This window comes from Mytilus edulis, chromosome 14 (genome assembly GCF_963676685.1).
Source record: "Mytilus edulis chromosome 14, xbMytEdul2.2, whole genome shotgun sequence".
NCBI classification, from domain to species: Eukaryota; Metazoa; Mollusca; class Bivalvia; order Mytilida; family Mytilidae; genus Mytilus; species Mytilus edulis.
Genome location: NC_092357.1, coordinates 39,349,415 through 39,363,938, shown reverse-complemented (window position 1 = coordinate 39,363,938; position 14,524 = coordinate 39,349,415). Strand labels below are relative to the sequence as shown.

The 14,524-nt window shown below is 31.5% G+C and overlaps 3 protein-coding genes across 3 annotated transcripts in view; all 3 read right to left on the bottom strand.

Annotated features, from left to right (window-relative positions):
* Nucleotides 1-13,590, bottom strand: part of LOC139503477 (uncharacterized) — a 210,555-nt gene extending 196,965 nt beyond the window's left edge. The window contains exons 1-2 of the mRNA XM_071293263.1: nt 11,879-13,590; nt 2,428-2,593 (exon numbers count right to left, since the gene is read on the bottom strand). Coding sequence (XP_071149364.1) covers nt 11,945-13,033 — 1,089 coding nt within the window. The 5' untranslated portion in view covers nt 13,034-13,590 and the 3' untranslated portion in view covers nt 2,428-2,593; nt 11,879-11,944. The remainder of the gene's footprint in view (nt 1-2,427; nt 2,594-11,878) is intronic.
* LOC139502964 (uncharacterized) lies at nt 4,725-7,306 on the bottom strand. The gene is made up of 2 exons (XM_071292631.1): nt 7,200-7,306; nt 4,725-6,323 (listed from the first exon to the last, which is right to left on the bottom strand). The coding sequence occupies exon 2, from the start codon at nt 5,963-5,965 to the stop codon at nt 4,835-4,837; it is 1,131 nt and encodes a 376-aa protein (XP_071148732.1). The 5' UTR covers nt 5,966-6,323; nt 7,200-7,306; the 3' UTR covers nt 4,725-4,834.
* LOC139504187 (transcription intermediary factor 1-alpha-like) lies at nt 13,189-13,593 on the bottom strand. Its single transcript, XM_071294252.1, has one exon. The coding sequence runs from the start codon at nt 13,591-13,593 to the stop codon at nt 13,189-13,191; it is 405 nt and encodes a 134-aa protein (XP_071150353.1).
* Between the last annotated feature and the right edge of the window lie 931 nt (nt 13,594-14,524).

The window sequence follows — 14,524 nt, the reverse complement described above, 5'->3', positions numbered from 1 at the left end:
TATAATAAACGAAACCTGAATAAGAGCCAAATAAGTCATAGATTAACTATGACTTTGGTAGCTGGAAACAATTTATCTGTGTTAGATAAATGAAAGTCAAACCGAAATGTTTCCTAATAGTTGATGTGTTACCCCCGGTTTCAGTTTGTAACCGGGATTTGGTTTTTTTCTCAATCGATTTATCACTTTCGAATAGTGTTAATTACCGTTACCTTTATTTACGTATTCTATTAAACGTCAAACATGTCAAATAAAAACACTCATGACACGGTGAATAAGATCAAAGAATGCAGCTACAACTCTCAACAATGATAATATTACTATATAGCAGAATGTAGTATATTTTAGATACCGATATTTTCATGTGTTTCAGGACACAGAAACCCTTTCATCTTTTAAGAAAGGGACGACATTAATTTAAGTACATTTATATTCTAGGAAACTAGTGTTAAGTTTCATCAATATCTATCAAGTAGATATAAAAAGATGTGATAGGATTGCCAATGATATAACTCTCCATGCAAGTCCCAATTAGTAAAAATTAAACCATAATGATTATAGATACGGCCTTCAATACGGAACATTGGCTCACACCGAACAGCAAGATATAAAAGGACCCCAAAATGACAAGTGCAAAACCATCAAACATAAAACAAATGGTCTAATCGACTTGAAAAACAAGAAACGATAAACTCCAATGAACCACATCAAGAAACGATAAACTCCAATGAACTACATCAACAAACGACAACCACTGAACATCATATACTTGACATAGGACAGGTGCAAACAAATATAACAGGTTTAATCGTTATAAACAGGTGTCAACCTTCACAATTACCCGAATTAGTGGTTTAACATTGCTGTATAGTACAAAATCCCTAAAATATCAATTGAAATGGCTTTGTTAACTCAATCGGAACACATATTAACAAAAACAAGTAAACATACACTGAACGAATACGTTTGATCTACGACATAATATAAATGCAATGGTAATTAAAAACAAAGCAATAAAAACAATATCAGAAAGATAATTATATCCTTAGAAAATGGCGTTAAATAAATAAAAGTACATTAGGTGAATATAATAATTTTGTTGTAAGAAGTACATAAAACATGGTAATACTTTTATTTTATAAAATAAATGAATTTGTTTAAGTATGAGAACAAACTTGAATTTTTTTTTCGTGATAAAATATAACACTTTTAAACCTTAACAACCACCTCACTAGTGTTAAACCTATATTCTAAGTGGGAGTACTCCGATACATATCGGATTTAAATACCTGTATAGAATAGAAAAAATATTAAGGTGGTACATATTAAAAAAAGTGAGACGAGACATAACAAAATAAATGAGTAAAAATTGACAAATAAGCATTACAAACTGTATCAACAGAAAAAAATAAAACGAACGTTTTAGAGAGTTTGCAGTTTCTTAAAGCTACTTAAAATCCGTTAAAATGAGTAACTTAGTCGTTAATTGAATGACCAAGTATCAATAAATACTTTTACTTTGTCATAATAGCTAGCTAGTAAGTGGCCATATGAAGTTACCAAGTCGTTATAACGAATTACTCAGTCGTTATCACTAGTTACATTGTCATAATGACGGTTTCCTATTAACTAAATTATTACGCTAACCGGATTTTCATACAGTAACAGGTGCAAAACTTGCTGTGTTAAAGGATATGTGCAAAATTCATACAAGATAAACGTTCTTAATATAAAAAAGACGATGTGGTATGATTGCCAATGAGACAACTATTCACAAAAGACCAAAATGACACAGACATTAACAACTATAGGTCACCGTACGGCCTTCAACAATGGGCAAAGCCCATACCGCATAGTCCGCTATAAAAGGCCCAGATAAGACAATGTAAAACAATTCAAACGAGAAAACTAACGGTCTTATTTATGTAAAAAAAATGAACGAAAAACAAATATGTAACACATAAACAAACCACAACCACTGAATTACAGGCTTCTGACTTGGGACAGGCACATACATAAATAATGTGGCGGGGTTAAACACGTTAGCGGGATCCCAACCCTCCCCTAACCTGGGACAGTGGTATAACAGTACAACATAAGAACAAACTATAAAAATCAGTTGAAAAAGGCTTTACTCATCAAATGGACAAAAAATAGGAATGGCCTTTTGACATAAAAACAAATAAAATTAGTTAAAAAAAAACATTCAAGTATTTTTTTTAAAAGTCCCAAATAATTGACTCATAATTCTGTTCTTTCATGAACTGACATTAAATGAATGACCGATATATGCAAAACTATCCGTTATAGTGGCCTTCTTTTGCTCTGTGTGCAAGTTTAAAAAATATCTTACAACAAGTATCAAAATATTTATTTAGATTCTTGAATTCGTCATATGTTAGTAAAAAGGTGACATATTAACTATACTGCATAATTAAATATAGTCACTTTTATAAAATATTACTGGATTATTTTCAGTATTATTCAACTTGTCAGTATAAATTTCTTCTTGGATAAGGGCAACATTTGATAACTCGATTAAATTTAAAAGTTTAGGCAACAGTTATAGATAATCCATATATTTCAATATTTACTTAAAATATTATGTTTTTCATCTCAGAGTAAGGGCCAATTCTTACAGTCATTTTTATGTTCGTTGTGTTTTATAAATTTTGATAGATTTATAAGAGTCGTTTACGACTAACAGTTCTTTTGTATCATTGTAACAGTTGTAAGATAAACCACTCGGCCTATATATACCATCGTCTGCTCTCAAGACAATATCATTTTTCTGTCAATCATTAGATATTCTCTGTATATTGTTTGATTCTATCCCTGCTACAAACACATCACCACGGTCATCTACAGCTACACCAATAGAGTGTTTCATGTCAGGACTGATGTATATCTCACGTTTTTCCCCATCTGATGTAATAACATATACTTTATCGCTTTCAAAGTTAGTACAATACACAACACCATCTTGATTGGCAATGTTTCCCTTATATCAAAGTTGTTTTGTATTTTTTTACCAGTGATTTCTAGAATGGTTAAAGTAGGAGGATTATTTACAAATTGTTTTGTTCACAAATCGTTGTCAATATAATTGGATTTTATGCGACTGTCTAACATGTGAGAGGTTAAGGTAGCTTCAAATCAAGGTTTAATCTACCAATTTCTACATAATAAATACATCCTGTACCAAGTCAGAATTATGACATTTATTGTCTATTCGTGTGATGTGTAAGTGTATTTGACAATGTCATTTGATTAGTACAAAATTTCCGTTTTGATTTTCCTCAGAGTTTGGTAATTTTGTTGTTTTACTTATTCTACAGACCGAAAATAAATCACTACTACAACTTACAATGTTTGCTGCGGTAGTCATCTTTCTAAATGTTGTGGTACTACTATTGTTCTTTAAAATAGCAAATAATCACACAATATTTTGAATGATCATTGGGAACTATTTGTATTTTTATTAGATGAACATCAATTTACAGTGTTGTTTTTGATCGATGTCTTTTTGAAAAGACGTTATCTTTGAAAAGATCGTCTGCTTTTAAATGTTTGGGTTTTAGAATTCTTGATGAACGAAATATCGTATATAAGTACAATATCGAGACGATTAAAATAAAGTCTTCCTTAGACTGAAAATAACCTTGGATTATATATCAGTTCTCACAGGCCTTGGATGGCAAATTTATGAAAAACATGGTAACAACCATTTTAACGTATTTTAAAGTTCGAGTCAATTCCATTTGAAATTTTATCATCAAATTCAATATATGTGTGAATTAATAATACGAGGTTTTATAATTTCATAACATTTGCAAAGACTCATTAACGATGAAACGTTTATAATTTTGTAATCCAGATGGGCAGTCTGCATGAAGTAAAATTACCAAAGGCGCTCTAATGAAAGACGATGTGTTTCTCTGTTTCAGATTGCAGATCCCTACCATAATTTAAATCGTCAAAACGAGCTCGACACATATCTAACTAGCTGTATCTCTTGACTTCTTTTTGCAAATAAATATACCTATCAACGTATCATTCCTACGTCAGCATCGTTCAAATAAGTGGTTGTCGTTAATCTATGTCCCTCATATTTGTTTTACCTAACTGAAATGTTATAACTAAGGCTGTTATTTTTGTAGAATAAATGGTTTTTACTTTTCATGTCGGGTCATTTATGGCTGAATATACACATGTTGAAAGCCATTCGATCAGCTATACATTACTTTCCACTATATAGATGAAATAATAGAGAAATAGATTTGTTTTGAAATATCAGCCTATTATCTCTATTTGCAACAACTGGTTCTATGTTAACCAGAACATATTCCATGAGGAAACATCCAGGTATTTTAGGATTTAAACATTTGGTCTAATTATATAGGTCCCAAATTACTGACTCAAAATGTTGGTCTTTCATGAACCGAAATAGAATGTGTAACCGACATAAGCATACACATCCGATATAGTGTTCTTGTTCTGTGTGTAAGATTGAACACTCAGTAACTAGTACAATAACATATAATATATTTTTCTGTTTTTTTTTTTAATTCGTCATAATTTAGTTAAAGGGTATCACATTCTTTTATACTACAGATTTCAATAGTTATTTGATCGCTTTCAATGTAGTCCAATATATAGTTTGATATAGCTTGTAAGTATAAAGCTGAATCTGAAAAAGTTTCAAGCAGTATTTAAAAATCAAGTAATATAAATCCATTTTATTTTAAGATATAACATGTATAAAAACTTATTGTCCTATTTTTGGGCTTATCACCAATGCCTACATTAAAAATAAGTGTCCATTAGCCAGTGTTCATTGTGTTTGAAAAACATTGACAGATTTTTTAAAGTCGTTAAAGACTAATAGTTCTCTTGTGTCAGTGTTGTAAGATAAACCACTCGGTCCATTGATACCATCTTGTGCTGTCAATACAATGTCATGTTTCTGTCCATCATTAGATATTCTATGTATGTTGTCCGCTGAACATCCAGCTACATACACATCACCGCGGTCATCTACAGCTACACCAACAGTACAGATCAGGTCAGGACTGTTGTATATCTCACGTTCTATTCCATCCGATGTTACAACGTATAGTTTCTCACTATTGTTGTCAGTACAATAGATATCACCATCTTGATTGGCACAGATTTCTTGTGGATCAAATGTAGTTTTTATTTTTTGAAGAATTTTACCATTGATATCCATAATAGTTAGAGTACATTTTCGATTGTTTACCCAGATCTTGTCCTTTACACAGGCGATTCCAAAACAGCATCCGTCAACTGGAATAATCTTTCCAGGCTTCAATGACGTGAGGTCTATGATCTGGATACCTGCATCACCAACAGATACTACAGCATGGTTTTTGTTATTTAAGGTTATGTTTTGTGCTTTATGGTCTAAATAAATAATGTTGGTGTTTGATCCATCAAGTGCACAAACAAAAAGTTGTTTGCCCAAGTCTTGACAGAGAAGTAACCTATCACCAGGAATAAAGCATCCTTTGTTGATACGTACTTTATTTCTTAATTTCGTGCTGGGGAATGAATGTTTCAGTGATAACTTTCTTTCGTCCCAAACGAGAAATTGGCCTTGTTGATCAATATCTAGTAAAGGCATTTGGATTTGCACATTTTCTATCGCAATTCTACCTAGGTCTTGGATTAATTTCGTAATGTTCGACTCGGATTCTGACGGATGATATGTAAGTATCGGAACAGTAGCTGTTTGGATTTCTCTGATTTCTAATTCTTTCTGGTAAGTTTTTGCATCTAAAAATTTTACTACTTTGAATAAATAGATTTCTGATGTATGTTGCTTCAGTGATTTAAGATCACTTTCCCATTTAAACAGGGAGTCTAAGCTGGATTGGATGTCATTTCTGTTTCGTGACACCATCTCAGTACATATTATATACTTAGAATCAATGTCTTTATGCATCTCCGCTTCTAACCTATCTAAATGAGCAATAATATTCTGCTTGATTTCCGACACCCTTTTCTTGATTTTATTTCGATTTTTTTCTAAATCTACAAGTGTTGTCTCCCTTTTACTACGTATGTTCTCTGTAACTTGACATAGGTTGGAAATCCTTCCCTCTAGATCAGAAATAGCGGCGCCATCTTTCACGCCTTTAGCAGCTTTTTCAATTGGAATGATAGACTTGCAATTCTGATGTGATACCGGAAGACATGAATCGCAGATAAGCTTGTCATGTTGACAGCAGTACAGTACAATATTTTAATCTGTATGATTCTCACAGTTCTTGCACAATTCAAAAAGTGTACTGTCCGCCATTCTGTAATAGAAAAACATAGCGTATGCAATATTTCATTTTATGGCAATGTTTCCAAAGAAATAATATGAGCACATTTTCATTCGTATCCGGTAATGACAAAATTTAGAAAAAAATAAATAAATGTAATGTCTAAAAGTGTTGTTTTCAAGAAAAAAAGGCGCATTTATGTATTATATTCAAATAAGTACATGTAACACAATTAGAGAGTACAAAAATTTCATCAATTACATACGATGGTGTGTGTGTCATAAAAAAAAAAAAATATCTCATGAGAAAGAATTTAAAAAAAAACCCTACACATTGCTATACAAGAAAAATTACATTTTGGGGGGGGGGGGGGGGGGGGGGGGGGGGGTGTACAACTTCATATACTACAGTCTTTTGGAAAATTTGAAATGAGTGATATAGAAATATGCAAACCACTGTCATTTTAATATCGTGAGAAAACATCAAATTGTGAAATTAATGACCAATTATAAGAATAAAAAAAGGAGAGGGTCCCATACACCAGGCACTTTTGTTTCATAGAAATTTCAAGAAATTAAATTACTAAAAACCTCTTGCCACTTTTGAAATTAGGTTACTAAGCAAATCAAAAGGAAAAATTGGTATATGAGCACAGCTTTAGTGCAATCTTATTTTTTTTTTTTAATTTTTTACAACATAATGCAGCAATGAAAAGATCCGTATGCTACAAGTACACGTATCTCAATTTAAAAATACCACAATACGCCTTTGCATGTAGTTTACAAATAATCATGACAAACTTACTTTATTTCCTTGGTTACCGACTTAAACAACCAATTTATATTGTCATCTTTATCATTAGAAGTTTCCCTTTTCTATTTTGATTTTGATTTGTTTGTTTTAACTTACCTATCCAGGTTGTTTTCAAATAAAACTGTGTCTTTTGTTTGTTATCAACCAAGGCACATATAGATCACTTTCGTTTTAAGTGGGAATCCCCTGATGATTAAAAGGAGACTATCTAAATGAACAAAAGTTGATTTGACTGAAACGGCGCTAACATTTAAATCGAATTACCGTGTCTATACTAACAAATAAAGAAATCAAATAAATTAGTGTTGATGTTGATATAACAAGAAATCAAAGATATTCTAAGACTCGGTCGCTTATTTATTTATATGTATTATAGTAGGTGTGTCATTACAAATGTATTGTAACTATTATAGTTATGTTTACTTTTCTGTTCTTTCATACGAAATATTTGTTTTGCTAACAAAATACACAAACTATGCAAACTACTATCATTCTATTGTCGTAAGAAAAAAATCAAACAGTGTAATTAATGAACAATGATAAGGATTTTATTATCCCAGGCATAAATTACCTGTATTTGACACAATTTTTTGGAATTTTGGATCCTCAATGCTCTTCAACTTTGTACTTGTTTGGCTTTTTTTCTTAAATATTTTGATATGAGCGTCGCTGATGAGTCTTATGAAGACGAAACGCGCGTCTGGCGTACTAAATTATAATCCTGGTACCTTTGATAACTATAAGAATAAAAAAGGGGGTCCATGCACAAAACGCCCTTTTTTCAGAGAAATATCAAGAAAAGTATTGAAAACATTGATTCGTAATGATCAGAGATTGAAACTGTCGCTATTAAAGTTAGGTACCTAACCAAAGTTAAAAGGGAAAATTGGTAGATGAGCACAGTTTTAGTGATAGCTTGTTCAATATTTTTCTCCTTTTCTTTTCATAATGTAGCAATGAATAATATTATTTTAAAAAGTCCGTATTCTACATGTACAAGTATCTCAATTGAATATGAAAATACCACAATACGCCTTTTTGTGTAGTTTTTAAATAATCATTACATACGTTCTTTATTATCTTGGTTACCGACGTTAACAAACAAATGCTTATAAAATGCCAAGCTTTAAATCTAATAATATCAAAATATTTGACAGAAATAATCACGCATTTGCCATTAAAACATGATTCTAAAAAAGCGCAAAACAATACCTTATCATTAAAGATGTAATAAACGATTAACAAAGAAGTTTCTGAATTAGGACAGGAACATAAAAAGGTGGACGGGTTTAACTCAATTTTCAAAGTCTCAACTTTTTTCCTTGTGTCACTGCGAATTGTTCACCCAATTGATTTCAAATAAAAGTTGTTTATAGTTCCGTTACATTGATTCTATTATTTTGAATTGAATCAATGCAATGTAATAGAATTGTAAACAAATGTAAACAAATTGCAGATTTAGCATTGTCTGTCATTACCTGATATCAGTCCATTGCTAATTTACGTATTATTGTCAATTGTAATTAGCTTCTTTTGTTACCTATTCTGACATATGACTGAGACGTCTTTTAAACTTAGTTTAACTGTGCGTATTGCTGTGTATTTATTTTTTCTACATTGACCAGTAGTACATTTATAAGGGTAGGGGTAAGGTCTAAACAAACATGCTTAACCCTCTGAAGTTTTGCGTCTCTTTCAAATCAGAAGTGTCATGCCTTTATAAGTCGTGTATATCTTTTTTATATATTACTTTCTTGTATATATTTTGGAGTTTAGTAGGACGTCCATTTTTACTAAACTATTGCGTATGTTTGGTAAGGACCAGCTGTATTACTCCTCCGGGGGCGAGACTGTCTCGCTGCATTGCAGACCCATTGTTTGCAGTAGGCTGCTTACTGCTCTTTGGTCGTTCCTTTCACACATTTCCATTTTTTTTTCATTCTCAATTATAAAACCACCTTCATCCCACAATTATCTTCACAACATTATCATACCACATCAGGAATATGTATGTTGTTTTCCATTCGTTTTGTTCAGCTAAATCATCAACAGTACAGAATATTTTTTTTGAATAGAATCGGGAACAAACTGTAGATAGTCCCATTGAAGTAAAAGACAGTTGCTTAAGATGGTATGGGAGTCTAAAATAAAAATGATAGAACTTGTTCATACTTTGCCCAAACGTAGAATCTATTGATATATGTTGAAAAATAAAGTAATAATTATAGGTCACCGCGCTTTTTCTCAAGCTACAGGACGTTACAAAATGACACATTTTGCGTGGATTATACAGGAAAAAAACAACAATTTGTGATTAGAAACTAAACAAAATGATAGAATTGTTAAATACTTAAGGAAAAAATAGTTTTCAGACAATGCTTTGAGATTATCAAAAGAAAAGATAGTGTCACCGTACATTTTTTTCTGGCTAAAATACAAAATAGAAAAATTCCATGTAAAAACCTTCAGTAAATGCACTTTTTTGGAGTTACTTCCCCTTAAAATGACAATTTTAAAACAACCAAAAATAATCAACATTTTCAAATTTTTAATATCTATAAGTTATTTTCTTATAAATTGGTTCTGTTAAATGAAAATTTACATTTAATACCTGCTTTCGTGCATCAAATTTTGCTAACTTGATAGAAAATCTGGACCTTTGGTTCTCTGTTTTTACAATCCAAGACGGAGGAAGACACCCATACCACCTTAAAGGTTCTAAAATCAAAATTTGAGAAATATGTCGCTATTAAGTTCCGAAACAAACATATCGAATCACGCAAAAAAGAATTGGTAAAAAGAAGCTTTTCACGCAAATTGCAAAATCAAATGATAAAACACATGAAACGAAAGCACAACAACTGCCACATTCCTGACTGGGTATAGAAAATGTAGAAAATGGTAGATTGATACGGGTCTTTATAGAAAACGATTTGCGGTGGTGAAAATGTGGTGTTGTTTACAGTTGTTCTTCGTTATATATCTTCTAAAGCATTTTTTAAATGATAGGAATGTACATTTGATAATAAAGTAACGATGTTTGACCAATTATTATAGGGTGAAACCACTGATGTTATTAAATGTTTAAGCGTAGTTTGAAATATTTAATTCTTGTTCCGTAAAGTCAGCATTTTTATATCATTATTTTAATCTGGATTAATTAGGAAACATTCGGTCACATAAAAAACGAGATTTACACATGTGCAAGTTTGAAATATTACGAACAACTAATACAAAAAGAAAATTAATATATCTTTCTTAAGTTTTAAATCGTTATATTCTAGCAAATAAAAATCAGTATACTTTAAATTTAAAAAGGTATTTTTATAAAATGTATTTCTTGAAATTAACTTACCTATCCAGATTGTTGTTATAAACGTCTGTGTCTTTTTTACCAACCGAGTCACATTCAACTTTCGTTTTCTGTTGGAATTCCAATCTGATAAAAGGAAAACTATCTAAAGTTTCAAAGTTTCAAAATAACGAAAAACATAAAGATGTGAAAATTTACTTACAACGAGGTTCTTTAATTAAGACAGGAACATACAACGCTTCTCCTTTTATACGCAATAAGTGAACTCTTTTATGGGCTTCCTCACCAAGGCTCCGTGTAAAAAACAGTACTTTCACCTATAATGGTTTATTTTTTTCAAAATTGTGACCTTGATGAAGAGTGGTTTCAATGTCATTCATGCCACATCTTATTATATCTATCTACTAATTATGTCTCTATAAACTGTTCCCCAAATTGAATCAACGTAACTGTACTATAAACATTTTTTTTAATGTGTTATACAAATGGGAGATTCAGCAAGCAATATCAGGTTTAACCAATCATTGTCTTCACAAAATGTTTGTAATAAATCAGAAATATGTTGGTTGCTTATCATTCGTTTTGTAAAGTTTGTTCAGCAACGTAATCAACAGTACAGAAAGACAAATCTTTTTCAAAATCAGTAGCAAACTGTCTATGATTCCATTACAGAAAAACACAGATGCTAGACCTAAGACACTTGAAACATTAAAAGTCAGATAAACAAAACTGAAAGCAATGGCAATTCAAAACGGAAAATCCCTAATCAAATGGCAATATCAAAATCTCAAACACATCAAACCAAAGGGTAATGACAGTCATATTCCTGACTTGGTACAGGTATTTGCTTAATATGTAGAAAATGGTTGATTGAATCTGGTTTTATAGTTAGCTATAGATGCGACATAGACATATCAGATTGAGTAATTAACTCCTATACTCAGTGGTTTCTTCCCCATATTTTTTTTAAGCATTCTTGTTATGATAAAATGTATCTTTGATAATGAAGTAACGATATCTGATGACCTATTGATATAGTGGTTATAACCAGACGTTTAATACTCTTTGTTCAAACCAGATCCCCTATAGAATATTCGGTAATTTTTGTTTTTGATGAAATGAACTGAAATAGAACGTGTAACCAAACTATGCATACCAATCCGCTATAGTGCTCGTGTCGTGTGTGCAAGTTTTAATACTCATTAATTAACTACATTGTAGTACGAAAAGTCAACCAATATTTATTTTTTTTATTTTCTAATTCGCAATATTTTAGAAAAAAGGTCACATATTTAAATTGAATTCAGATTAAGATGGATATTTTTATCAAATATTATTTGGTCATGTTTAGTATATTTTAATTTGTCAGTATCAACAATGATCAAGCTTAATATGAAAAAAACAACTTTTCAGCAATATTTGTAAACCCGATTATATAAAAATGTTTCATTAATATATACACATTTAATTTTTATCGTTATGCTAATCACCAATGTTTACAGTCATTATGGTGTTCCTTAGCCAGTGTTCATTGTGTTTTATAAATATTGATTGCATTATTAAAGTTGTTCATGACTAACAGTTCTTTTGTTTCACTGTTGTAAGATAAACCAGTCGGCTGATAGATGCCATCAAAAGCTGTCAAGACAATGTCATGCTTCTGTCCATCATTAGATATTCTATGTATGTTATTAGATCTAAATCCTGCTACATATACATCACCATGGTCATCTACAGCTACACCACCAGCACCGTTCAGGTCAGGACTGTTGTATATCTCACGTTCTTTTCCGTCCGATGTTACAACGTATACTTTATCACAATTGTTGTCAGTACAATACACATCACCATCTTGATTAGCACAGATGTCATCAGGATCAAATGTTGTTTGAATTACTCTTAGAACTTTACCATTGATATCCACAATTGTTAGAGTGTAAGGTTGATTTTTTACCCAGATCTTATCCTTGACACAGATCATTCCTCTACATACTCCACCAATTCTAATTCTCCTACCAGGCTTCCATGATGTCAGGTCGATGATCTGGATATCTTTATCACGAAGAGATATTACAGCGTGGGTTTTGTCATATAAGCATGTATTAAATGTTTCAGAGTCCAAATTAATCACGCTGGAGTTCGATCCATCAAGTTTACAAACAAGAAGTTGTTTGCCCGTGAATTGACTGAGTAGTAACCTATTATTAGGAATAAAGCATCCTGTGTTGATAGTAACTTTATTTCCAAATTTCGTGGTCGGGAATGAATGTGACAGTGCTAACTGTCTTTCGTCCCTAACGAGAATTTGACCTTGTTGATCAATATCTAGTAAAGGCATTTGGATTTGGATATTTTCTACCGTTATTGTACCTAAGTCTGGGACTAGTTTACTAATGTTGAAATCAGATTCTGACGGATGATATTTTAGTATCGGAACAGTAGCTGCTTGGATATCTCTGATTTCCGATTCTTTCTGGTAAGTTTTTGAATCTAAAAATTTTACCAACTGGAATAAATGGATTTCTGATGTATGTTGCTTCAGTGAATGGAGATCACTTTTCCATGTAGACAGGGAGTCTGAGCTGGACTTGAAGCTATTTCTTTTTTGAGTCACCATCTCAGTACAGGTTTTATACCTAGAATCAATGTCTTTATGAATATCTGCTTCTAACCTATCTAAATAAGCAATAATGTTCTGCTTGAGTTCCGACACCCTTTTCTTGATTTTTTTTCGATTTTTTTCTAAATCAACAAGTGTTGTCTTATTTTGACTCAGTATGTTCTCTGTAACTTGATATAGATTGGAAGCCTTTTCTCTAGATCAAAAATAGCAGTGCCATCTTTCACGCCTCTAGCTGCTCTTTCAATTGAAATGATAGACTTGCAATGTTGATGTGATATCGGAACACATGAATCGCAGATTACTTTGTCATGTTGACAGCAGTACAGTATTATCTTTTGACCAGGATGATTCTTACAGTTCTTGGACAATTTGAGGAGTGAAGAACTGAGTTGTTGTATTTCTTTGATTGGTACTACCTTGTGAGGTGGGGACATCTTTTCGTGAACCCTGGAACACGCCTTACATACAAAATCACTGCAATCACTGCACCATGATACAGCTGTAATTTCTTCACCACTGCGCTGACAACCAGCACAGAATTTACTGTCCGCCATTCTGTAAGAAAAGAACGATATAGCGTCTGTGGTTGAGATACTCACTAAAGTATGAAAATTGGGGCGGCCTTTTTTTTTTGTTAATCTCAAATGATCTGTTAAGATTTCTGGTTAAATGTAGACATGAATAGAAGTACATCTAATGGAATTTTTCCAAGGAAATTTCATCGAAACATTTTTTATTTTTTCGATATGTGAGTGGTCAGCCTGAACTGTTCAAACTCTTTATGCAATAATGACCGAAAAGCTGCAGAAAAAAAAAGATGTGTAATCTAAATGTTTTGTCTTCAAGAAAACAAAATGTATTGATAACCATGTCGAAATTAAATATAAAACAATTATAGAGTACCAAAAATCTTATCTATTACTAAAGACGAATAGTAGTTTGTGACAATACTAGTTTATTTCTCAAGGTACTAAAAATATTATCAATTACTTTAAACGATTATCATGATTATTAATTTGTGACAATACTAATTTATTTCACAAGGTAAATAAATAAAAAAAAAAGCATTTTGAGGAGGGGAATAAAACATCATATATTACAGTCGGAATAAAAGACGAGTAAGAATTTATTTAAAACTTTTGGAAAATTTTAATGAGAACGATACAGAAACTTGCAAACTACTGTCATTCTTATATCGTGAGAAAACATAGAATAGTACAATTAATCAACAAAAATAAGAATTAAAAAAAGGGGAGGGGTCCATTCACCACACGCCTTTGTTAAAGAAAAATATCAAAATTAATATTTTAAACATCGATTTGCATTTTTACAGAGATTGACACTGTCGCTTTTCAAGTGAGGTAACTAAGCAAAAAAAAATAAGGGAAAATTAATATATGAACACAGATTTAGTGTTACCGTGTTTATTAATTTTTTCATTTTCTTTTCTTTATAATGATGCAATGAATAAAGTCCGTATGCTAC

What these genes read in the sequence shown, in the direction of transcription:
- LOC139504187 (XM_071294252.1), bottom strand. Translation starts at nt 13,593, where the DNA reads ATGGCGGACAGTAAATTCTGTGCTGGTTGTCAGCGCAGTGGTGAAGAA.
- LOC139502964 (XM_071292631.1), bottom strand. Translation starts at nt 5,965, where the DNA reads ATGCATAAAGACATTGATTCTAAGTATATAATATGTACTGAGATGGTG.